The 23846-nt window shown below is 35.4% G+C and overlaps 3 protein-coding genes and 1 long non-coding RNA gene across 6 annotated transcripts; 2 read left to right on the forward strand and 2 right to left on the reverse strand.

Moving 5' to 3' along the window:
* Positions 1–572: 572 nt before the first annotated feature.
* Positions 573–4757, forward strand: LOC125863251 (uncharacterized). 2 transcript variants are annotated; one of them, XM_049543429.1, is made up of 6 exons: positions 573–680; positions 1471–1636; positions 2589–2741; positions 2832–3007; positions 3139–3245; positions 4435–4757. In XM_049543429.1, exons 2-5 carry the CDS (start codon positions 1496–1498, stop codon positions 3227–3229), a joined length of 561 nt encoding a protein of 186 aa, XP_049399386.1. In that variant the 5' UTR covers positions 573–680; positions 1471–1495; the 3' UTR covers positions 3230–3245; positions 4435–4757. The 2 variants fall into 2 exon arrangements, with proteins under 2 accessions (XP_049399386.1, XP_049399387.1); XM_049543430.1 differs by lacking the exon at positions 4435–4757 and having other exon boundaries at positions 3139–3246.
* A 786-nt stretch (positions 4758–5543) lies between these two features.
* LOC125863270 (mediator of RNA polymerase II transcription subunit 20a-like) lies at positions 5544–9719 on the forward strand. Its single transcript, XM_049543453.1, has 5 exons — positions 5544–5717; positions 5810–5952; positions 6825–7006; positions 8738–8827; positions 9406–9719. The coding sequence occupies exons 1-5, from the start codon at positions 5704–5706 to the stop codon at positions 9646–9648; spliced, it is 672 nt and encodes a 223-aa protein (XP_049399410.1). The 5' UTR covers positions 5544–5703; the 3' UTR covers positions 9649–9719.
* Positions 9720–10477: 758 nt separating this feature from the next.
* On the reverse strand, positions 10478–22037 carry LOC125862234 (protein FIP1-like). 2 transcript variants are annotated; one of them, XM_049542263.1, is made up of 15 exons: positions 21974–22037; positions 21299–21396; positions 18101–18192; positions 17908–18012; positions 17722–17771; positions 16674–16740; positions 15891–15963; positions 14594–14649; positions 14223–14323; positions 12766–12846; positions 12374–12436; positions 11769–11828; positions 11472–11564; positions 10995–11057; positions 10478–10906 (listed from the first exon to the last, which is right to left on the reverse strand). In XM_049542263.1, the coding sequence occupies exons 2-15, from the start codon at positions 21352–21354 to the stop codon at positions 10820–10822; spliced, it is 1047 nt and encodes a 348-aa protein (XP_049398220.1). In that variant the 5' UTR covers positions 21355–21396; positions 21974–22037; the 3' UTR covers positions 10478–10819. The 2 variants fall into 2 exon arrangements, with proteins under 2 accessions (XP_049398220.1, XP_049398221.1); XM_049542264.1 differs by lacking the exon at positions 21974–22037 and adding an exon at positions 18534–18628 and having other exon boundaries at positions 21299–21454.
* LOC125862247 (uncharacterized) lies at positions 21718–22574 on the reverse strand. Its single transcript, XR_007446027.1, has 2 exons — positions 22460–22574; positions 21718–22031 (listed from the first exon to the last, which is right to left on the reverse strand). It is a non-coding gene; the product is annotated as an uncharacterized LOC125862247 (long non-coding RNA).
* Between the last annotated feature and the right edge of the window lie 1272 nt (positions 22575–23846).

Genomic DNA, 23846 nt, shown 5'->3' on the forward strand with positions numbered 1-23846 from the left:
CTGCGTAATTGGTGTATTGGTGGTTATTGTGGTAATGATGGTTGATATCAATGATTGTAAATGATGGCTAGTGGCGGTGATAACTGATTACAATAGAATATAGATATAACCAAAAAACAAATGCAAGATACTACATGGTTTATTATACAAGGAAATGCCTCTATGGGTTTATAGAAACTGAGAGTATCTTTCCACTTCCCTTCTTTAACGCCATTGATGCTCTCATACATAAAGATCTTTAAGCGATACAATAAAATTTAACTAACAATCAATATAAACATTGTATTTAAACTAACAATTCAATACAATGGGTAACAACCATCCAAACAAGGTGTTAATGATCCTGTGTCCGTCCAGCTTTGGCGCACCTAGGTATCAAACTATATTGTATCGCTGATTTGTATAGTGTATACTTTTTATGACTTTTGACAAATTATATTATATAGTTGGTACATATTTCTTATAGTTTTTATGTAAATAAAAAATGACTATATTTATTATAAATTAATTATTATTTTATATATTTAAAACTAAACCCTTTTTATAATTCTTAATTTCAAATTCACTCACTTAAATTTGTATCAAATTAAAATAATAGAATTCAATTGAAACAGTGAATATCCAGCAAATTTGTGTACTGAATTCACACTGCTTCTCTCCCCGTTCCAGTTATCCTCAAGGTATGTACTTGCTGTATTTCGAGCTATATCCCCCATACACAAAACCCCTTTTTTGTGTAACCCTTCTCCCTTATATCTGTCATATTTTCCTCCTAGCATCAAGATTTGATGAAAAAGTATGAATTAATACATAAAGAAATCATTTTTATGTGTGAAGATTTGTTTTTTTAAGGTAGTTTAGCAGTTGGCTATTGCTGTTTAAATTGATTCTTGACATATAAAGTTTGATGAACAAGTTTAAATAGGAGTATAGAATATCATTTGTATGTGTAGAAATTTGATTTTGAGGTGTTTGGTCATTGACCCATTTGCAGTTTGGACTTTGGATTGATTCTTGGCCTTAAAATTTGATGAACAAGTATGAATTGATATTGTGGGGGAAAAATCATTTTTATGTGTAAAGATTTGATTTTTAGGTGTTTGGTCTTTGACCCATTTGCAGTTTGGACTTTGGATTGATTCTTGGCCTTAAAATTTGATGAGCAAATGTGAATTGATATTGTTGGGGGNGGCGGATCATTTTTATGTGTAAAGATTTGATCTTTAGGTGTTTGGTCCTTGACCCATTTGTAGTTTGAATTGGTTCTAACGTAAATTCGATTAAAGCCGAATTTTTGATATAGAGAAATCACTTTTTATGTTAACATTTGATTTTGTGGCGTTTGGCTGCTGACCTGGTTGCAGTTTGATTTGATTCTGGCATTAAGTTTGATGAACTAGTACGAATTAACATTCATTTGAATGTGTAACAATTTGATTTTGAGGTGGTTGGTTGTTGATCCATTTGCAGTTTCAGTTGATTCTCGGGTCCGATAATGGAGGAGGGTGGTCTGAGTCAAAGTGGAGAAGAACCCAAATCATGGGATGAGCTTTACAATGTCAATCTGATGCCTTCGGAGATTTTTCTCAAGTTCAGAAAAGAAATTGAGGGCTATCGAGTTGGTGTTAACTTGGAGGTACTAATTTCTCACTAACCATCTATATTAAGTTATCAACAACAAACCCAATGTAATCCCACAGGTGGGGTCTGGGGAGGGTAGAGTGTACGCACTGACATCTATATCGTTAGTGATATATGAATAAACTAAGTCTCAGTCCCAAACCAATTAGGGTTGATTATATGAATATGGTTCTTCCTTGATGCTTCCTTTGTTAATTAGTTTAGTGGGACTATTGTATTAAAAAGTTTCAAGACCTTTTGGGTTACTTTCAGCTTAACTCAGGTAATTGCACTTGTTAGTATGAGTTAATACAAATGAGCAATCCTCTTTTCCTTGGATGGAGATTGAGCAATTTACTTTTGCAAACAGAGCAAGTGTTTATGTCATAGTTATTCAACAATTAACTATCTCCAAAGTTACGATCGGCTATATGAATCCTCACTTGTATTACTCGATTTAAGCTTTTGCAAACAGTGTAAGTGTTGAATTCTTGCGATCGGCTATATGAATCCTCACTTGCCATGTCACTCTGATTTAAGCTTATCTCAGTGCTTTAGCATGAAAAAACATGTTTTATATTGTGAGGAATTATCAAAAATTGACTTGTTTTATGTTGACTATCAACCTATCGCAACTCTTCATGCAAGTTTGAGACTGGCAATATGAGCAAACTCAAATATATAGAGTTTGCTAATGTTAATGATTGGATACTTTACACATAATCTGTTGTGAGATGGTTGTTGGGTGAAATGCGATCTGCTTCTTTCCAGACAATTCGTTAGTATAAAAGTTAATGCACAATACTGAAATCTGAATTGACACAATATGCAAAATTACTGCAGTAACACTGTAGTTGTTGCTGAAATCACCTGAAAGGATATTGAGAGCAAGCATTTTAACTTTGTGTCTATGTTGGGTATTTCTGGTTTTAAGTTTTAACTCTTCTTTTATGATGCCTTTTGACTAGTTTTACAATGTCCCATACAATGAATATCTGGCTAAGCTGGTCTTAAAACCTTTAGCCCCTGAGCGGAGATGGAAGTTCATATATGAACCTTTGCATCATGAAGTCCGCCTTCTTTCCAAGAAGATCCTGGTGACAAAATTTCTAAATCTTCAGGTTGAACTTTTTCAGCTTCTTCCCTACACTGTACTATTTCCGTTTCTTATCAGCATAAAAGTTATAGGGTAACCGTTTGAACTTATATAGGTTGGTGTAGGCCATAGCTTTCAGTTGCAGGCAACTGGTTGGAAATGGAAGCTCACGACTTGTTTTGGCGGAGATGGTATCTCCAGCATCCGGAATAAAACATCTCTTGGATTATGTCCTGGTGTGGATTTCCGTTTTGGATGGAAAGCAGATTATGTATTTCCAGAAGTTACTGGGCAAGTTACTTTATCCTCATTTGTGCTTGACTTTAAAGAAAATCACCGGCTTCTTATATCTTGTAAGAAATAAAACTGACTGAAACTTGGTGGCGCCTTTACCTAACATGAAATTTGGGTTCCTTTTTCAGGGCTTTAGGCACTGGTGAACCGTTGTTCAATATGAATTCTGGACGACTACAAGCGTCACTGGATAGAGTGGAGGCCATCTTTTCCCAATAAGCACAGTCCATTCTTGGTATCGTCCCTGCTTATGCCTTCTATCATTCGGTGGTCTTTCATTTATCTGAATACTATGATATGAGGATTGCATAATAGAGCTGTCTCATCTTACTTTGCACGTAAACCATGCATCTGCCTTGGAAAACATAAATCACCTTGAGATTTTCATTTATGGAGTTTTAGACACCTCAAGGGACTTCATTATTCATCAACGAAGTTGCTACTTTTATGTTCTTTCCTCGGAAGCCATACTTTTATGATATCAGTTTTTGCTTTGTTCTTCTTTTGGGAGATAGGAGGTGGGCAGTCGTAAGGAGGAGAACGAAACACAAATATGTTCGGTATTTTAACATACTGTTGAATGTCAATGTCCTATTAAGAGTTGGCAAGGGGGAAGGCTACTCTCTTAAATGTCTCCTTTCTACAGTACTGTTCGTTTTTAGTTGTTTGTTTCGACTTGGTTGATTGTCTCATTTTTCACTGAAATTACTTCATTACTACCAAACCTGTGTGTATCATCAGCAAGAACATTCTGGAAATTGGAAGGGGGACTTGCTGCCACTTTTTAGACCTTAGGAGCCGAGTTTTTATAACTTTACGTGGTCTACTAGATTATGGTCCTAAACTAGTTAAAAATAGTAGCAGACCACTGTTTTGTTAGAACTGTATAATAGCATCGGGTGCATAATTTTGAACTTAATTGCTTGAGTGTTCAAGAGTAGTCGACACAATACCACATTTCACCAAGGAGTTTCTAACGAGCATGTAGGAAAGAAGTAGATAGCTCATAAAATGGAAGATATGATCAATCACTGTGGATTGTACAGCCAACATTGTAAATCATAATGGGTCGTCTTTGAGTCTTTGACGGGGATGTTTTGTTAAATGATGCTCGTGCTGAAAGTTTGATTATCTCGAGTTCTACCTTTACTTAATCTGTTTGTTGTAACATAGGATGCTATCATCAGGTTCTATCTTGAGAACACATTGAATGTACAGTAATGTTGAAGACATCGTAATTACAACAACAAACCCAGTGTAATCCCATAAGTGAGGTCTGGGGAGGCTCGAGTATACGCAGACCTTACTTGTTTGTTGCTATATATATCTCGTGTTTGATTTATAGGGACATGTAACTAGACTGAAGTCGAATTTATCTTCATTTAACAATAGTACATTTGGTTTATCTTGTGTTTCATTTGTAGGACATGTTATTGATGATATTGACATTTCCCAACAAATTATCGACCTCCTAGAAAATGTTGAAGAAATGAGCTAGGGAGAATTTGCTGACCACAGTTGCGGAAGAGTACCAAAGGAAGGAGGCAGAGGCGGAACCAGGATTTTTAGGCTCATGGCACATATTTCTTATTCTTCTTGCTAGATCTAAGAAGTTTATCACCACATTAGTTTTGAGGCAAAGAATTTTTATGTCTCCATCAATGAATTAGCCCAGCTATATAGTGTGTTAATTTTCTCATTCAAATTTTGTTATTGTACTTAAATTCAATTATTCTTGCTTTTGTTATATGTCATCTATTGTTTATTATGTTTATATCAACTCTACGAAGCGAAAATTTTGACTCCATTACTACTCATATTGTAATTTTTATGAGTTTAAATGTTAGATTGTTGGACTAATATGCTACTAACAATAACAGAGATGAGATATCATATTGAGGGCAAAAGTTAAAAAGAGCACTCCAAAATATAGGCAACTAGTGGAAAATCATTGGTTTTTAATGTTTGCCCTCAAATTTTGTGGTATTTAATTTTGACTTTTAACATTTTTAAGTAAAAAATAAGTGATCGAAATACCTTGGACACCAAAGTAATAAATAATTTTTGTTCGATATAAATTTATATTTTCATATCATAATATAATTACAGAAAGGCAAAAATTAAGTTCAGAACCTATAAATTATGTCTGGTAAAATGCAAACTTAGTTCTTATAGAGCTTTTATTGAGCTAGTCAAAAGTTCAATTTCAAAATCCTTGTGATATGCAATAAAATACTTATGTCCAACGAAGCAAAAAATTTCGAAGTTATTATCTACTTTATTTTTAATTGTCATAGTTTTCTTTTAGAGTCAAATGATAATAACTTTGACTAATATTTTATGATGTACTTTTCATCATATTGATATGCAAAAAATTGAAATTTATAGTACTTTTTCGTAAGTTTTTGAATATCTAAATTTTTTATTTAAAATATCAAATTAATAATCTAATTTATTGATGAAATTAGTCAAATTGATTTTTTAATAATGTTTTTTTTTTTTCTTTTTACTTTTTTCGTATGTATTTTCAAGAATCACCTTAGTTCTTTCCGCCGAGAAGAGCTGAAGGGATTTTCAGGTAAAAGTTTCTCCGGCAAACTTTCCGGTGAGAGGAAAGGGAATTTGGGGTTTAATTTTCTCCGGCGAATTTCCCGGTGAGAGGAAAAAAAGGAGCTGTTTCTGCAATCAACAGTATGCCAATCAAATGGTAAGGATTTTGAATTTCACTAAAAAGTAACATTATTTGTAGATTTTGGTGTTAGATTAAGTAAGTTAGGTGTACAATTTGTGTGTTGCTAGGGTTTTGCACTGGCAGCCAAATGCAGGGACAACAGTCAACACTCAAATACTGACAGAAGTATCTCAATGTGTTGAGAGCATTAATGGTGTTAAAGAAGGAAGGTGGAAAGATACTCTTAGTTTCTATAAACCCATGCTTAGAGGTATTTCATTGCTTAATAAACCATGTAGTTTAGTATCTTTGCATTTTTTTTTGGTTATACCTGTGATTTACTGTAAAGGGTGGTCTTTTTTAATTTGAATTCCTTAAAAAGATTGGATTTTTGGGAAGGTTTCATCTTCTATATGGTAAATTATTTATAAGCAAAGTAGTATCTGGAATGATTTGAGTCAAGAATAGAGTAAAATGGTCAAGGAGGATTCACATAGCCGACCCCAAGTTTGTATAGTTAATTGATTGATTGGGCCTCTTCTGTGTGGCAGCCTTTCGGGAGAGTGGTAACTCATAGAGGAAATTGGGTGGGGGTGGGGGGCATCTGAACATTTACAGGGTAATTATATTACTAAAAATGAAGATTTGGGCAACGATGTAAAGATTTACCGAGTGAACATTTTAAAAGAAAAGTTGGGACTCCCTTTGAGTTGAGCAGCCTCTAGTGAGGCCGAAAAAGGTGTCTTGTCCTTTGGCTTTTGGGAGAAAAGCCCTGGCCTTCTAGGCTATATAACCGATGAACACATACATTGATATATATATATGTTAGTATGAGTTTAAGATATTCATTTACAAGCTAGTTAGGCTTACTTGATAATGCATATCTTGTGCACTAGTGTACCTGTTTCAAAATCTCGCATGTCATTTTCTTATAATCAAGAAATCTATTGATTGGCCCACTTGTCTACTTAGCCACTTTAATACTTGGCTTTTGTCTGCGGCAAGCTTCAAACTGATGACGTACATCTAACTTACACATTATGCATTGCCCTCTTTCCAGAAAGCAACCTTACATGTCATTTTTTGTGGGTACTTTTGCACCTTAATAGGAGATTTGATAGTGGAGTGATTTTTTTTTATTAGTCGAGCAAGCAAATTCACTGGAGTTTCCCCGAGATTTTCTGGGGATTTCACTTCAAGAACAGCCCAACAAGTATTACATGGTAATTAGAGGGCAACGGTTGATCATTGAAGCAGAGTCATCAATTCAGACGATAATGGAGAAGTTGCAGTCATACAAAACGAGGGTTGCACTTAATTTTGAGGTTGGTATTACTGAGATCTGCAAATTATTGTTCTTACTGTAGGAAGATGATTAACTTATCTAGCTTTATCTACAACCTCGGCTTTGTTATGAGTGATATCATCTGCATGTATTGTGCTTCAATGCTTCGTGAAGATTGAAGAACCCTTTTTTTTTTTGATGAAGTAAGTGATATATAACATGAAGGGCATCAAGAAGAGGCAGAGGACTACAAAAGATGTGAGTTTGACATCTCATTTACAAATGAGTGCTACAAAAACTATAGAGCTGACAAAAAACAAGGAAAAAAGTGCAACAAAACAAAAGAGCTAAGGAAATCCAAATGAAGAAGTCTATTGAAGTTGAAACCCAATCAAAACATTTGTTGTTCCTTTCGTTCCAAATACACCAAAAAATGCTAGCAGGTACCATATTCCAGATTTTCCTGATGGTACTGTCAACTTTCTTTGAGCTCCAGCTCACATAGGCATCTCTGACAGAAGGGCATAGCACAGTATAATCCAAAAATATTAAAGAACGTGTGCCAGATATCTGAAGCTACTGGACAGTGGAGAAAAAGGTGGTTTATGGATTCTGAGGTTGACTGACATATGAAGCACTTGTTGTTCAACTGCAGACCCCTTTTAGATAGGTTGTCTTGCATGAGGCAGGCATCCTTTAAGATCAACCAACTGAATCAGCACACTTTGGAAGGAAGTTTTGTTTTCCAAACTAGTTTCCAGGTCCACAAATTAATCAGCATGTTGTTTGAGCACATATCAGCATAACCAGCCTTGACAGAGTACATTCCACTCTTAGAGCTTCCCCATTTCATTTTGTCCTGTTGAGAGCTGGTAGTGCATCTTTCCAGTAGTTTCACATTTCTAAGTAACCCTTCAGTTTCTTTCTAAGAATTGGGCTCCATGTATTGCCTTCTCTGCTTCGTGCAACCTAAGAGTCTGGATTCCTTGCTATGAGAAAGAGATTTGGAAAAGCATCCTTAAGTGTTGTAACCCCTGCTCATTTTTCAGTCCAAAACTTTGTGTTTGCCCCATCACCAATCTGAAAATGGCATCATTGGAGAAGAGCTCCCCGAAGATTGTGAATGCTCTTCCATAATCATGTGCCATGAGGTGTGCTAAATGCTAATAGCTTTAGAGCACCAGTGACTGAATCTACCACCTTTTGCAATACTAATGTCTTTCCATAAGGCAGTATCGTCTTATTTAAACCTTCAATTACATTTCATCAACATGCTTTTGTTATTTAAGGGTAAGTCTTTGACCCCCAGTTCTCTAAGTGCTTTTGGAAATGTAACTTAAGTTCATTTCACCAGGTAAATCTTGTGATTAGTGCTATTTCCTTTCCATAGAAGAACTTCCACACTTTTATATAATCATTTTACTTTATAAAAAGAGTGAAGATAGAAGAACTTCAAGATGATAATTGTTTAACAGGCTACATGTAAATAAAGTTTCAATTCTTATAGAGTTGTGTCATCCAATTGGTTGGTCATTGGCCAACTATACTTTTTCAAACAGGACTCATTCATTTGAACTGGTCAAGTTTGTTCCTTGCAATACCAAAAGTATTATATGTTGTGAATGTTGCTTGCTATCTATGGTGATTATTAGAAGATATTTTTTGCAGACTTGTCATTGTTTGTCTTGCTTTGGTTTATCCTTCAGAATTCTAAAAAAGGACTTACTTAGCACTACTTCAAAATACTCACTAGTGTATTTGACTTATACAGGGGTTTCAGTATCAACTTGGTGACTTTCAGCTGCGAGTGGGAAAAGTTGTTACAATACACTCTGAGAACTTGAGGGGAATAGTTATGGAGGTATGAAGACCTCTAGATATTTCTTCTCAATTGAATGCTTGCTATGTGGTTGAGCCTTTTTTTTTGGAACATAACTATGTAGGATTTCTGTGATCATGCTTTTGATTCTGCCTGGAGAGGAATTCATTTATAGAGCTTTACCTAGAAAAATAATTACTACTTGTGTCCTTTTTTTAATGCTAAAAGATGTGACGTAAACATATTTTCACATTAATAGAAGCAGTGATGGAAAAAATGAAGGTACAATGAAATGGATAAGAATCAAGTCAATAGTTGTTGGTGTCTCTAGGAGCAGCGTGCTTTATGTATCACATGTGACACTGTGTGGGAACTATCTTGTTGTCCGGCTGACCCCAACTTTGAATAAGGAGAGTTGCTATAGATCGATGGCTAGTCTAAAAATAGTCAAATTATACTGATGTTCTTGAAATGCTGATAGAGACGATGATTATCTCATCATTATGTACTGTTAGATGGACTGATGTTGCCTAGTTCATAACTTCCCAGTGTGTTTCTCCACAAATTTTAAGCAGTTTCTGTTGTGAGCATGCTGGCCTCAATGTTTATTTCTTTTGTAGATGGAGTATCTTCCGATATCCTCATGGGAGACATCGCACCAAATTATGGGTGAATTCTTCGACATATGGCAGGAAGCTCTTGGAAAACGATCATTACCAGGTCATTTTGTGCACGTTGAACCAAATTTTTCAGAGTATGGTCTCTCTGATCAATACACTTCACAGCACACAGCTGTACAGTATGCTAGCATCATGGCTCAAATGATAGCAACAGCTCAATCATCACAACCAATGAGAAATTAGGAAGTAGCATAATGTTCTGTTGACAGTATAACATTTTGGCCTTGGTACCTGTTGTATTCTCAACACACAAAAACATCAAAAGAAACTGAAGTGTTCTGAAAACCAGGAACCATGGTCTCAAGCAGAATAGAGATTACTGATATCCATGAGTGTGCTTTCTTTAAATTGTGTTGTACTCTTTTTTTTCAGGAACAAATTCGGAATATGCAGGTAAAACGCGATGTCGATATATAGCTACTTCTTATATACTTGCAACTAAAACCCAGAATCTCAGTACAGAGCAAGCTTAGAGCTAGTATGGTTTCAAATCAGTATAATTTCTTTTCCTTTTACTGTGTGAGATAAAAGGGAAATGTGTGTTTTTGTCTGAAGAACTTTATGGACTTTGGAGAGTAAAAGCTTTCTTCTTCAATTATTATTTTTTGCTCAAAAAGGATATATATTATACTTGTTAATTACTATTGAAAATTTTAGGAAACTTGAATCTTTTAAATTCCATCACCATTAAAGATGGCAATTGGCGGGTGGGACGGAGTGGGAAACTCATAAATAGGGTGGAGTATTACATATCTAAATACCCCAATTAGTCTCCATTGTGTCAATTTAACACGTCAACTTAAGATAATCATCTATACACCCCTCACAACACAATGGGAATGAGTTGGAGCGTTTAGTTATCAATTAAGATCAAGTTGGAGTGCTTACTTGTCAAATGCTGCCAATTATGCCAAATGATGAAAACTTTGCCTACATGTGTCTAGAACCATAAACTTAAAATCTTGAATACACGTTTTGATCTTTTGATGTCATCCATATTGGACACATGGTCTTTGGGAAAACAACCTTGTAAGCTTTGGCTATGGCAATAAAATGACTAATTTACAGTGAAAGCAAATTGTTAGAACAGATTCATCCAAAAGAAACCTAATATAGGAAGAAAAGATATGAGATAAACAGTAGTGGAAAAAACTATACAAAGCTGAAAGTCTGAAAGATGAGCAAACGTCTGAGCTTAATCTGTACATGTGCAGATGGGACCATTAGGTTTTCCAAGAATGGTATTGCAAAAGATCTGAAAAGGAAGCTCCTGCTATGCACAAGGTCCGAGGAAGAGCCGAACCACAAGCATCTATTGTACACAGCAAAAGATGTAGCAGTTAGTCAGGCTGAACTATTCACGCATTTGAATCTTCAGTGTGGTTATTTTTTTCTGCAGTTCCAAGTTTGACATCCTTTCCAGCTCCAAAGCACGTTCGAGCTTTTATCCAGCCAAGACAAAAAAATTTGGTGTAATAGAGGAAAAGGAAACGACAATATTATAGCAATGAACCACAAATAAGTACTACCTTAGCTGCTCGGCTGCTCCATTCTCCCAGAATAGCTCTGAGTCTCTCGTTTTCTTCTACATACTGTTTCAGAGAGAGAGAGAGAGAGATGTCATGCACCTTTCTTCGGAAAAAAGAGGCATGACCAAGCGAGACAGCGAGAGTCCAAATACTATACAAGACATACAATGAAGATAGAATAAACCTAGATGTGATCGACTAGGTGGTTGTTGTACAAGACTTGTGTAGCGGACCACGTTTAACAATTTAGATATAACTTGCTATGACAGTTGAGAAACAACAAGCTAATTAACAGGGGAAGCAAAGAGACCAAAGAAATAAAGAAGAATGTGCTAAATCCTTTCAGAATGGTCCACTTTTATTCGGCCGATAAATGACTACATGAAAACTAATACTACAATGTAATTTTATAACAAGTTCATTATTAATAGCAAAAAAGTTCCAATTGCTTAAGGTTACTTGACTTTTAAAACACACCTGATTGTTTGCATTGCGAATACGCTGAATCTCGGCATCCTTCTCCTCTACAATAGATCGAGCAAGCCTCAGCTCAGATTGTAATTGATTCATCTGAAACCCACAAGTATTTAAGTAGAAGAGGTAAAAGGATAAAACAAGATGCGCTAAATATCCAGTTTGAAGTGAGAAAAGAAATTTCATTCTTAATATAAAAACTTCTTCCACCACAAAACAGACATACAAGTGCACGTGTGTTGTTCAGAACCATAGGTCTGTTGGAAACGAAAAAGGACAAAACTGCATGTCACATATTACCTCAGCTTTGAGTGTACGTAACTCTTGATCTCGAGTTGCCAACAGGTGAGCAAGATCTACCTGGAAGAACCAAGACAAGTCGTTAACTTCATCACTTTCAAAACTTAATCCCAAATTCTAGTGATTAATGACTATTCAAGGAGGCTAATCTCATTATCAACAGTCCCATATCATACGGTTATCAATTTTTCTATCAGACAAAAAAAATCATGAGAGAATCAATAAGGATATGATTGCTAGTGTATGCGATATCGTTCGCAGCATCTATGACATTTTGTCTTTTTGAAAAAAAAATCCCCTTTTAGTTGCTACGAGATACTACTTGTTCAGTTCATCAAAACTCATTGACATGAGTGATCAAAATGATAGGATCGGGGCCAAGCTTTAACGCCCCTACTAATAGGACAGAAAAGCTGGATGATCATCTTAAACAGACAGAGATCACTAAGATCTTACAAGTTCATGTTTCTCAAGTTCTTCCATTTTCCCGTTTTATTTGTATAGCTTAAAACAATTAACTTGCCATGCAGCCCAACAAGTACATTTTGTTTCTTTCCAGGTAATACAGAAACAGCAACACAGTTTTGAACAGCAGAAACACATACCTGAGGTGCAGTCCCATCATTAGACCTTTCGAATTTGCTTAAGGTTTCTTGCAGTCTAAGAATCTAGAAGAAAAAGGATTAAATTAACTCGAGAAAAGAAAGAAAAATTTCCATAAGAAACAATCAGGATTAAAATCCATTTGTTCATAAGAGATATATACATCCTGAAGAGACAAGACGTATAAATGTCTAGACGTGTACTTTCTTTCCAAGAAAAGCAGGTCATTCTTAACTTATACTAATAAATATACTTCTATGTGTTATTAATTACTACTTGATTTACCAACTAATATAGAGCAGCCCAGAGTCCAGTTTCTACATCCTTCCCAACCCCCAAAAAGTTTGAGAAGCATATTGCCAGCGAGATCTTGGAGATTCTTATAACTGCTTACCTCCTCACCCAAAAAGTGTATATTTTCTTGCTGATATTGCAACAACGCCATCTGCTGATCTGACAGTCGACCACCGTCCTGGTACCTGTACAACAGAAGGCTCTTAGCAAAATCATCATTTTATCATCTAGAAGCAGTGGTGAAAAAATATCTAGAAGCATTGAAGCTTTCTTCTATCTCTTCTCAAAAGTCCTATCTGAGGGCCATAAAGATAGTCGCAATGACATGATAAAAGTACAAATCCCTGTTGCATATAATGATTGGTTTGGGAAAGACAAAAAAATACTTGGGATTTATTATTTTAGCATCAGTTATTCCTCTCAAGGCCTCCCACTTCCCCAACTGCCAAAGGCTTATCATATCAGAGATCAAATAAGATATCATGTCGCAAAAACACTTATTAGTTACTAACTATATCTCATTAAACATGAACTCAAACAAAGATGACAATATTGTCAATCCCAATTTGTTTGACCCAACTCAGTTTTGGTCATTCCAACTCATTTTACCCCTTCCTCTAATGCAAAGATCCCCACCATCAAGATCTACACTTGCCATAAAATAAATACTTCTTTATATTCTTATAGCTTTGATATCACATTTTTCAAGAAAATTCCCCACTTCCCCAGTTTTCAACTACACACCTCTAACAAACTGCGATTAACAAAACCTAGTAAAGCTTTTCAGAGTTATCTATATAGGGACTAGGAGAGTAATTTGACTTGCCAAACACATTGCAGTTTTTGTTTCCTTGTCAAGTAGAGTAGAGCATAATTTTTTGATACATTTACAGACTCAAAAAGAGAAGTGTGTTGAACTCATTGTTTAATTAAAATAATAGACTAAAAGAGCACAGAAATTACACCCACATAGCACCTTGTTGTAAATAGAATCATGGAAGAGCCCTCCATTATCCTATACAAATTTAGGGCCTGATTGGATGGCCACCTCGTAATTGAATTAGGGCGTAATTGGGTGTAATTACCCTTTTAACGACTGGCCAAGTAATTACTTCGTCAGCATGGAATTGGGTGTAGTTGAGGGGAGTAATTACAGTTTCCAGTTCTCAAGAGGAGCAAAGAATTGGAAGTAATTACAAAGTCTAATTACCAGATGGCTTTTCAAATTCTTTCTTTTTTCATTTTTAATATTTCTTATACACATATATGTTTGTCACACATTAAAACTCATTTACATGTTCATATGAAAAAAACAAATTACAATTAAATTTTATTGAAAATAAAAGAATATTCAACTACGTAATTACATGCAACCAAACATGAGATTGAGTATCACCCTGTAATTACTATATTGTGTAGCTATTAGGTTGTGTGATTACTAGTTTTCAAACGGCCATGTAATCAGATAGTGTTTTCAAGCATGCCCTAAAGGTAAAGTAATAGTCACCCAATTATTGGACAAAATGTTTCTCCATAATCAGACTGTAAACCTGAGAGGTACCTCAAACCTTCCAGAGAACTTGATGGTTGAAGTGGAGAATAAAGTGACTTTAAAACATCGGGCTGGGAATCCAATGAATTGTACTGGTGAACGCAACCTGAAGAGAGTAGAAAGTTTAATTGACTTTATTTTGCATCTGCACTTTCTAATAATATAGAACAAGTTAGAATTTCTAATAGGACATTTAAAAGAAAGAAAAACTATTTTCAAATTCTCAAACATGAAGATGCTTTATGTTTTAACATCATCTCTCAAGCATGCAATTCAGTAGGAGTCTTCTCTAGACGGTTAAGAGGTTTAAAAATGATGAAATTTTACCAAGGAAATTGACTTTTGTTAAAAGCAACCCCTAAAGGAGGTTACTCACCAATATAGACTGTCATGAAAGAACTAACACATACTACTTCCGTCAGCATGACGATCCTACAAAAATGAAGCAAGTTCAGAAAACATCACAAAGAATAAATATATAAACTTCAATACCACAGTTATAGCCCACGCAACCTCCAACTATGCATGTAACTAAAGGAACAGAAATGCGATCAGATATATATACACATCCTTGAGGTCCTACTATTTTGATAATTGTAAAGCCTAGGCAGCCTTTACATTGAGCCTGAACCAGTGAAACCTTCAAGCTCTTTCTTCTTCCACCCATGAATGACAACTTTAAGGATTTAGATGAACTTATATTTGGGGAACTAAGATCAAGTTCATGTGCCACATCCACCCCACCAATCTGACATTTTTGGTCCTAATTTTTCGTGGATTCAACAGAACATATTGATATATGATATATCAAATCCACCTCAACTGTTTTCAGTCCTTGAAGTGGATATCTCTAAACCAAAGCGAGAACGACAGCTGTTTAGAATTTACCCTGCCTCATTACACTCTTCATCTGTGCAAATCTGGAAAATGTGTCTCTATTACTAAAAAAATCACATTCATCTGCTTTCAGTCCTTGAGGTGGAGCTCTCTAAACTAAAGTGAAAATGGCAGCAACTTATATTTTACCATCTTCCTCATTACACTGTACATTTGTGAGAGTTTTTTGAGAAATACCGTTACTTGAAAATTTCAGGTTGTATAGTTAAGATGTTTCTTTTTTAATTCTTATTTCAAAACAAAGCAAATTAAAATAAGAATTAGAGAGATTCAGTTCCTTTACCTTTTTCATGTTAGAACCTGGCGGCCAATACTTAAAGCTCCAAGAAAGTCCCATATATGACTCCTTGAGAGTCTCATTTTCCTCGTCTACAACTTATCTATGGATAGTAAATAAAGTTATTATTCCCCATCATACTTCCATATTTTAAGTTTCTTCACCTATCCAAACTTGAAATCCTAAAGATTTTGAAGAGCTTTTTATAAATTTTATCCTCAAAACCACCTCTCTGACTTGAATGCTACCTCGCCTAAAAGTGTCTAGCATAACTTAGATTTAACATTTATGTTTTGCTAAAAGATAGCTGTATCATAGAACACCTAGATAAAGATATAATTTACTAATGCATAATACATCAGAAATTATCCTCAAATTAAGAAGGAAAAAGTCCCCCGGGACCATTTCAATACTGAAAGTTGCTAAATAAACATCTCTTTATGCAAGGAGCTGCACAGAATTAAGAAAATCGATGCAGTCAATTTCTTGGAATGTAAACCTGAATAGTGTCAACATAGAGAGGATGCCAATATGTGGGTCCCAAACCATGACAAGCAGCATCGCAGCGGTTCCTGTAATTGAAGTGTTTCAAATGGATATTCATTTTAAAAGAAACAAAAGGAAAATAATTCTTACTTTTTAAAACAATTACGGAAGCAACTTAAAATTTAACTAGTTAGTTGTTCCTGGAGTATTATTCAAATGACAGACGAATCTGAGAAGAAATTACAACAGTACAGCTTTCTTTAAAAAGAAAAAAAATAATGGTCTTAGCTTGTTTCATGCACACATTTTGATCTCTTGAATATTAGTATCTTTTAAGCACGGTGTTCATTAATTACTTCACACTCAGATTTATCAGCTTCTCTTTTCCCTTATGGGAGCTATAGTGGAGGATTGAGAAGGTCCAAGATCAGATCCTCATGTGCAAATTAACAGATCATACATAGAAAATAATTGTAATTTCTGTAAGAAAATAGCAGAGATGCAATTCACTTATAGCAGATTAGTTGGCATGATAGGTGATTTCTTCCCATCTGCCTAAGTCTTGTGGCAAAGTTAAACCAACAATTGTGTTGGTGGGAGGTAGCAAGTCCCGGTGGAATAGTTGAGTTGCACACAAGCTGGCCCAGACACCACCGTCATAAGGAAAATAGTTGAAAACTAACAGCAAGATTTGATTTGACCACAGATTTGTGGTAGAGATGATCAAAACTAATTGAGAAAAAGGATAGTAAAAGAAAAGACTGCCGCATAAACTAGAGAATCAGGTAATGCATACCATATGCGATTGTAGCAAATGGTAGGCGAATAATATGCTTCAGTTTCTGGCTGAAAATATAGTACCCCTACAAAATTAAAGTTCATATTATTGCAAATATTAGAAATTGTTGTTTATAGAACATATGATTTTGAATGAAGACACTAAAATGAAGATGATCTATATTGATAGCTGATATATATCAGTAAATTCTATTTCCCATCCAAGTAAAGTTGCCAGAAGTCTTTCATTCAACAAAAAAGAAAGATATCAGGAACCCTGAGAATATGTATCTGAATTGTAGAGCAGAGAAGTTGCCAACTCGCTTAACTGAATTTCGTTACTTTGTACCCACAGAATAGAAAGGAGAAAGAAAACAAATAGCAAAAGTTTGAAATCCATATGCGACTCAATTCGTCCCTCTGCTTAAAAAGTACAATTCATGATTTCCTAGATCCATTTTCAAGGTCTTAGGCCCTCCTACAATTTGCCTCCAGTGAGATTATGCTCTACCTCATTTGGGAAACCTTTAGTTCCATACAGTTTGTAAATCAGGTTCTTTGACCATACTGATCTGTTTCTCCAGCTTACTGGTACCACCCACTTTGGACACCCAACAGAGTGCATACTAAGGAATGACACTTGAATAATATGATTTTTTCGGCACCATAACATCATTAATATGCCAAAGACCCCACAAGTAGATGATTTCTACCAAGATTATATACAAGGAGAGAATCTTTTTTTTTTGATAACAAAGTATAGATAAGGAGAGATTTTTAACTCCATGTTTTCTTCTGAGCACATGTCACAAGAGAAGGGAGAGGAGAAGGGTGAGGTATGGATGAAAGTTATGTCAATGAGGTCATATATTCATTTATAGCTAAGAAAGCTTGAAATTGCCCTTCCAGTGTTGTTTTTAACTCTCTTCCCCAATAACTTTCATCTCAAGCTACACATTGAAAGAATAATATTTATCATTAATGGCCATTTCAACAACAAAACCTTGATCTCAAGCTAGTTGGGCTCCATACATATTACAATCATGAAAAATAGTAAAAATACTGACCTGTAACCGTATTTTCTTGACTTGATAGACCAAATATTGCTGAAAAATGCCTACAGAGGGAAGTCACATGCTGGAAAAATTAGAGCTATAGAGGGAAGTCATATGCTGGAAAAATACAATGATATGCAGGAGATTTAAATCTTATGATTTGCTGAAAGCATACGAAAGAAGACAGAGAATGCGCACCTGTGACAACAAGGAGGGCAACATTACAGCTGCAAAGAAGTGGGAACACTAATCCTTTTATCGGGTGAAATATCCATGTAGCTCCCACCGCCAAAACAGCAAAGCCTGCCTACAATTTGTCATAATTAGTTCACCTAGAAGGTGGCTAAATTTGCATCTTTGTCACAGCCACCAAGAATTCATGAACTGATACTTGCCAATAAGAAACAGTAGAAAATACTCCCAATGAGGGTCGTAGGCTTCCTATGACCGGATAGAGGTGCTTCATGCAGTACGTCCATGAACCTACAGTTGAATAAGCAGCATAATTAGTAATTAGAAAGAGAAGTTGAAGTATTAAGTCAAAACAGGAACAACCTATTGTTTAGTCTCATCATTTAACTTGAATAGTCATATGATTCCCAAGAGACATCTCTACTTTGCTTACACACAACTGTATACCATCCTAGTTCACCCCCTCCATTCCTTTAATTTATTCAATTCCTTAGGGATACTCTCAAAAATTACAGCCACTTAGTGTCTAGGTTCAGACTTCAAAAATCATTAGAGTATAGTCACTCAGAGAATTACAAGAAAATCATTAATATTTGGAAGGAGCTCATATAAGAAACTCAAATCAACTATACCTCAATCCCAAATTGGTTGGGATGGACTATATGAGTCCTCTGTATCCATGTTATTCTATTTAGACCATTCCATTCCAAGCCAATGTTGCACATACCTAGTTGGCAACATCCCAACAAATTAGTATTGGAGGATTTAACATGGGAAGAAAATAGAAATCACCAATTCTCTCTGTCTCATTAAATGTGGCATACTTCTCATTTATGTGATAGACTTTCTTTTTAAGTTTGCCCCTGAACGAATGACAACTTTCTGTATGTATAACCAATTTAACTTTAAATTTCACACTTTACCCTAAATGAGATGATCTATAGTCATCCCACTTGTTGGGACTACACTGGGTATGACAATATGTTGTTGTTGTTGTTGTTGAGATGATTTCTAGTCACACAAATGTGTTTGGTTTTAAACCATAAGATTCGAAAGTCTTTAGTTTTTTCTTAAACTTCATTCCTATCAAACACCGCCATATAAATTGAAATGGAAGGAGTAATATTTTCCGTCAGTTGACCACGAAATACTCTATTGGAAATACCTCTCTACCTTCATAAGGTAGGGGTAAGGTTGCATACACACCACCCTTCCCAGACCCAACTAATGGAATTACACTAGGTATATTGTTGTTGCTGTTAGTTCAACACGAATTACAATAGCGCCTTTGCAAATTGCTTCCGAATCAACATGAGCACACCTTGATTAGTTTACTAGGTAGAGGTTATCTTTTTTCTTAATGAATACTAGGTAGACCGTAGATGTTATCTTCAATCAACACCAGTATTGGGTAACTCTACCCATCAAGGTATAATTAGCCGGAGGAGTACACCTAGATTCGCATCTGCAAGGATTCCAGCCTTGATCCCAACTCCCAAGTTTATTACTCCATCTCTTCAACCACTAGGAATCCCTTATGGATAATGTTACAGTCTGAATCAGAGAACTCAACCCAAAAGACTACCTATTAGATGGGAGAGTTCATTGAGCCTATAAATTCATTACTATGTCTCTGTTTAATCAATGAGGAACAATTGACACACGACAATTCTCCTTGCTTGAGGACCAACGACTTTGTTGATCATGACTGGCACCACTTCTTTTTAATCCAGGCTGGCACTCTTAGAACCCCTCTGGCCAAGTTGGTCACGACTGGCATCTCATTCCTTTTTTCCTTATTGCGCTCAGTTGATCACAACCGGCACCCCACTTGGATCTAGGCTACCACTGCTGGCACTCTACTAGTTGGTCACATCTGGCACCCTTCTAGATCGATACCCACTCTCAGTGGTCTATTAGGCCATCACTTCGAGTCTCAGTCTCAAGCATTAATTGACCTGTCCTAATATCAATTGTTGTAGACTGACAGGAGAGCGCAATCCAAAAGACTAGATTATTAGGTGGAAGATGTCCATTCAACATAAAAAAATCATTACTATTTCTCTTATAATACATAGATGGTGATAGTTCAGGTAGGAAAAGAAAAAGGGAACAATCGATTGTTGAAGTGTGAAACTCGCGAAAAAAGTGATAGTTCACGTGTTTTTGTCCATTATCTCTCAAATTAACTTGGAAGTAAAAAGATCAAAACTTTGGAACAAAATTGCGTCATTTTGAGGATTTGGGCAATGTAAATAGTTCTGGTGTTGCAAACTGTGTTACATGCCAGTGGATTTGTAACTTTTGGTTTTGGTACCTTCTTGGTACTTAGTTAATAAACCTTTACCTTATCAAAAGAAAAAAACTGTGTTACATGCCAGTGGAATTGTACTGCTTGGTAAAATGTGGATCTGACAAGCAGGGAACTTGTGCGATGAAGTTATATGATTGTGATGCTTGCAATTGAAAGTTGTTTTGTCTTAGAAATTGCTTTTTCTATATATAAGTAGTAGTGTTTCTCTTCTTTTGATTCTTACAAAAAAAAAAGGTATATATGAGTTTACTCCGTATAGGTGCAGTCAGTAAGTAGTCATTGCACTTAAAACTACTTGTCTAATGTCTGTGTTGAATCGAATTATATATGAGTTTCCTACCATTTCAGAAGAATGTGATTTATGGGCCAGTGAGTTTTATAAAAAAAAAAGTTCTTTAATATGCCAGAAGCTACCTAATTTTTTGCGAGGAAATGTGGCTTAGAAAAGGTACGAGACTATTCTATTGAAGGTCTCGCAATTTCTTATTCTTCAATTACTGTGTTGTTTCTTGTCTTCATTTATCACATTAGTCTACTATGTATGGTGTATTACATTTTCTCTATTATTTGTCAAGCCTTGTCTACCTTTGTAGTGTCTTTTTAAAACTGCCTTGTCATGTATCACTCGAGCCAAGGGTCTTTCGAAAACAAACCTCTCTATCTCTACAAGGTGGCAATAAAATTTGCATATACTCTACCCTCCCCAGACCCATTCATGAAAATACATTGGATATGTAGTAATTGTTGTTGAGTGCCAATTGACACACAACGAGTCACCCCTTGGAAAACTATCATAACGACGCCCTTCACTTCCCAAAATCAAGGTTTCCTCAACCAAATTACAGTCCCCCTTTCAACCAGTTCAAATCCCTAATTTCATTTTTCTAAAAAAACGAATATGATCCCCAAAAATGAAATAGTACAAGTATTTTAGTGATTTTTTAGGTTGTTGAGCTAGAAAATGATGAATTACTAAATTACAAAACATTTACTTAGCAGATAATTAACAAAATATGATATATTTGAAATTCCAAGTACAAATTACAATCAGTATAATAAATTGGAGGATTTTTTTGCACTTACAGACTGTTTTCGTCTGGTGATTCTGAAATTAAAGAAGAATGTATTTCCGTTGACATCTTCTTCTTCGTCGTCTTCGTCTAGCTCGAACGATTTTTTGCCTTCATAATATTTACAGTTTCTTCAAAAACCATTTCGCAGACCTTGAAAATGACAAAAATGGGGGAGAAGAGAACGTCAAGGGTCGGGTCGGGGCAACAAAATACAACTCGGCCGGTTTTAGACTCGGAGTTGGTTACTGGGTTCAATCCAGTCGGGTTGGGCTAGTTTGGATACTTGATTTAGAGTTCATGCGATTAGAGCCGTCAATATGGGCTAGGCCCGTTGGGCCGGCCCGGCCTAACCCGTGATTTGATAGGGTTGGGCGTTCGGTCGGTTCGGTTCGGTTTGTGAATTTCGGTTCGGTTTTTCGGTTTTCGGTTTGACAAAAATGTGAAACCAAACCAAATTGAAATAAATTCGGTTTGGTTCGGTTATTACAATTTCGGTTCGGTTTATTTCGGTTTGGTTTTCGGTTTAACCAAATTTAATTAACAGTGGCCTGTGGTTGTGGGCTGTGGCATCAGGCATGGCCATAAGCAAAGCAGTATTATGAACATTGCAATTCACATTTGTGCTTGTTAAATTAACGCTAGAGAAATGACCAAATTAATAACTAGCACTTGGAAAAGTAAGTACCGTTCATGAGCTCGTTGTTTACAAAGGGCAGAGGGGTATCATGTTATTCATGTGGCATCTGGATAATTTTTAGTAAAGTGAAAAAAAAAAAAGCTTTAGAAATCGGAAGTGCAGACTTCAAAAGTGCAGGAATTTAACATGTATTGAAAATTTGAAGCAACTCAACAAGTGCAGGACACAACTCACAGTCACAAGTCTGTCACAACTCTTGTGACTTGTGAGCACAACAAGTGCATATTCTCATCAACATTAACAAACTACCATATTATCGACTAAAATATCCAAACATTTAACATGTTCAAGGAGCAGACAAATTCTTTTCAACTGCAAGTCTGAAACACCACTTTTCACTTTCTTATGCAATTTGAGAGGTCTATTGTAGATGGAATAGAAATCTATTTATCTCTCTGAAACCTAATTATTGAAACAGACATGAATAAAACACTCATAAACAAACATAGACAGAGCCTGAAGGAATAATCACACCGCGTAAGTAGTAACTGAGAGTTGAGAGACGAGAGTTGACTGACGAGCGATGATAGTTGATAGTTGAGAGTTCAGAGGTGAGAGATGAGAGATGAGAGTTGCGGCGTATGTTGACTGTTGAGAGATGAGAGACGAGTTAGACGACTGATTTTAGGGAAATTAGTTTTTAGGGATTTCTGATTTTTTTTTATTGGAATTTGGGCTGGGCATGGGCTGAGAATTAAGGTTGTGGGCTATTAGCTATGGGCCGGCTGGAGCCTGGACATGGGCTGAGATCCTTTTAATTAAGGGGTAAAGAATATATACATATAATTTCGGTTTTTCGGTTAACCGAATTTTTTAAGCTAAAAACCGAAAAACTGAAATATTAAAAACTGAAACCAAAACCGAAATTTAAAAAAAATCGGTTCGGTCGGTTTTTTCGGTTTTAACCATATTATGCCCAGCCCTAAGTGTAGTGTAGTTAAGTAATTTGTCCTTTAAATAACAAGATTCTAAATTCAAAATCGGTTTAAAGTTTGAAATATTACAATTTAAATACAAATTATGTTTATAAAATATGTACTACATAAAATAAAAATTTCCTAAAATTTCTAGGGAATCACTACATAGGCCGTAGCCTATGTAATATTGTCATAGTTTTTGTGTTTTATTATGATCATTGGAAAACAATTAAGTTAATATTTATATTTAGTTATTTATGCTTTTACTTGAAATCAAACTTAATAAATATTATAAAGATAATTTTATTTGTTGATTTAATTAACAAGTAGTAACACTTGCCCCATATAATATTGTCTTGTCGATATTTATGATCATATTTTTAAATTATAATTTAATTTTAAAAATTATAATATATATATATATAAGAAAAGAGGGCTTGCCCGACAAAGCCCGTAGCCCACGTACTTGTGGGTTGGACCGACTATTTTTTGGCCCACATCGAAAATAGGCTAGCCTGGCCTGACCCGTCAAATTTCAAAGCATGTATGGATTAGTCCGGATGGGGTGGGCCAACCCATATTGACAACTCTACATGTGATACTATCTATCTTGATTGTTTATGGGTTATTGGTTAGAAATTTAGAATCGAATGAGTCTGGTGTAGATTAGCTATTTAACTAAGTTTTGCTCTATTTTAGAGGATTTATTTGGTCCAAATAAAAAATGATAGATTAAAATTAGATTTCTGACAGACTCGTTAAACAATTATAGTATGTCAAATTTTAGAAATGTAATAAATCAAAAATAGAAAAAATTGTAATATAAATAAACTAAAATAGTAAATAAAAGGATATAAGAAATGTACATCCAAATAGGAGCTCTTGTTAAGTTTTATGGTAATTCTCGTTAAATCTAACTATCAGGATTTATTAGTATAAAAAAA

Source organism: Solanum stenotomum, chromosome 4, assembly GCF_019186545.1.
Source record: "Solanum stenotomum isolate F172 chromosome 4, ASM1918654v1, whole genome shotgun sequence".
Lineage (NCBI taxonomy): Eukaryota > Viridiplantae > Streptophyta > Magnoliopsida > Solanales > Solanaceae > Solanum > Solanum stenotomum.

What these genes read in the sequence shown, in the direction of transcription:
- LOC125863251 (XM_049543429.1), top strand. Translation starts at nt 1,496, where the DNA reads ATGGAGGAGGGTGGTCTGAGTCAAAGTGGAGAAGAACCCAAATCATGG. An exon ending in GAGTTGGTGTTAACTTGGAG is followed by an intron (nt 1,637 to 2,588) that starts GTACTAATTTCT and finishes CCTTTTGACTAG; the next exon opens with TTTTACAATGTCCCATACAA. An exon ending in GTATTTCCAGAAGTTACTGG is followed by an intron (nt 3,008 to 3,138) that starts GCAAGTTACTTT and finishes TTCCTTTTTCAG; the next exon opens with GGCTTTAGGCACTGGTGAAC.
- LOC125863270 (XM_049543453.1), top strand. An exon ending in GGGTTGCACTTAATTTTGAG is followed by an intron (nt 7,007 to 8,737) that starts GTTGGTATTACT and finishes TGACTTATACAG; the next exon opens with GGGTTTCAGTATCAACTTGG. An exon ending in TGAGGGGAATAGTTATGGAG is followed by an intron (nt 8,828 to 9,405) that starts GTATGAAGACCT and finishes TTTCTTTTGTAG; the next exon opens with ATGGAGTATCTTCCGATATC.
- LOC125862234 (XM_049542263.1), bottom strand. Translation starts at nt 21,354, where the DNA reads ATGTCAACGGAAATACATTCTTCTTTAATTTCAGAATCACCAGACGAA. An exon ending in TCACCAGACGAAAACAGTCT is followed by an intron (nt 18,193 to 21,298) that starts GTAAGTGCAAAA and finishes ATTCAACTGTAG; the next exon opens with GTTCATGGACGTACTGCATG. An exon ending in TTCGCAATGCAAACAATCAG is followed by an intron (nt 11,058 to 11,471) that starts GTGTGTTTTAAA and finishes TCTCTGAAACAG; the next exon opens with TATGTAGAAGAAAACGAGAG.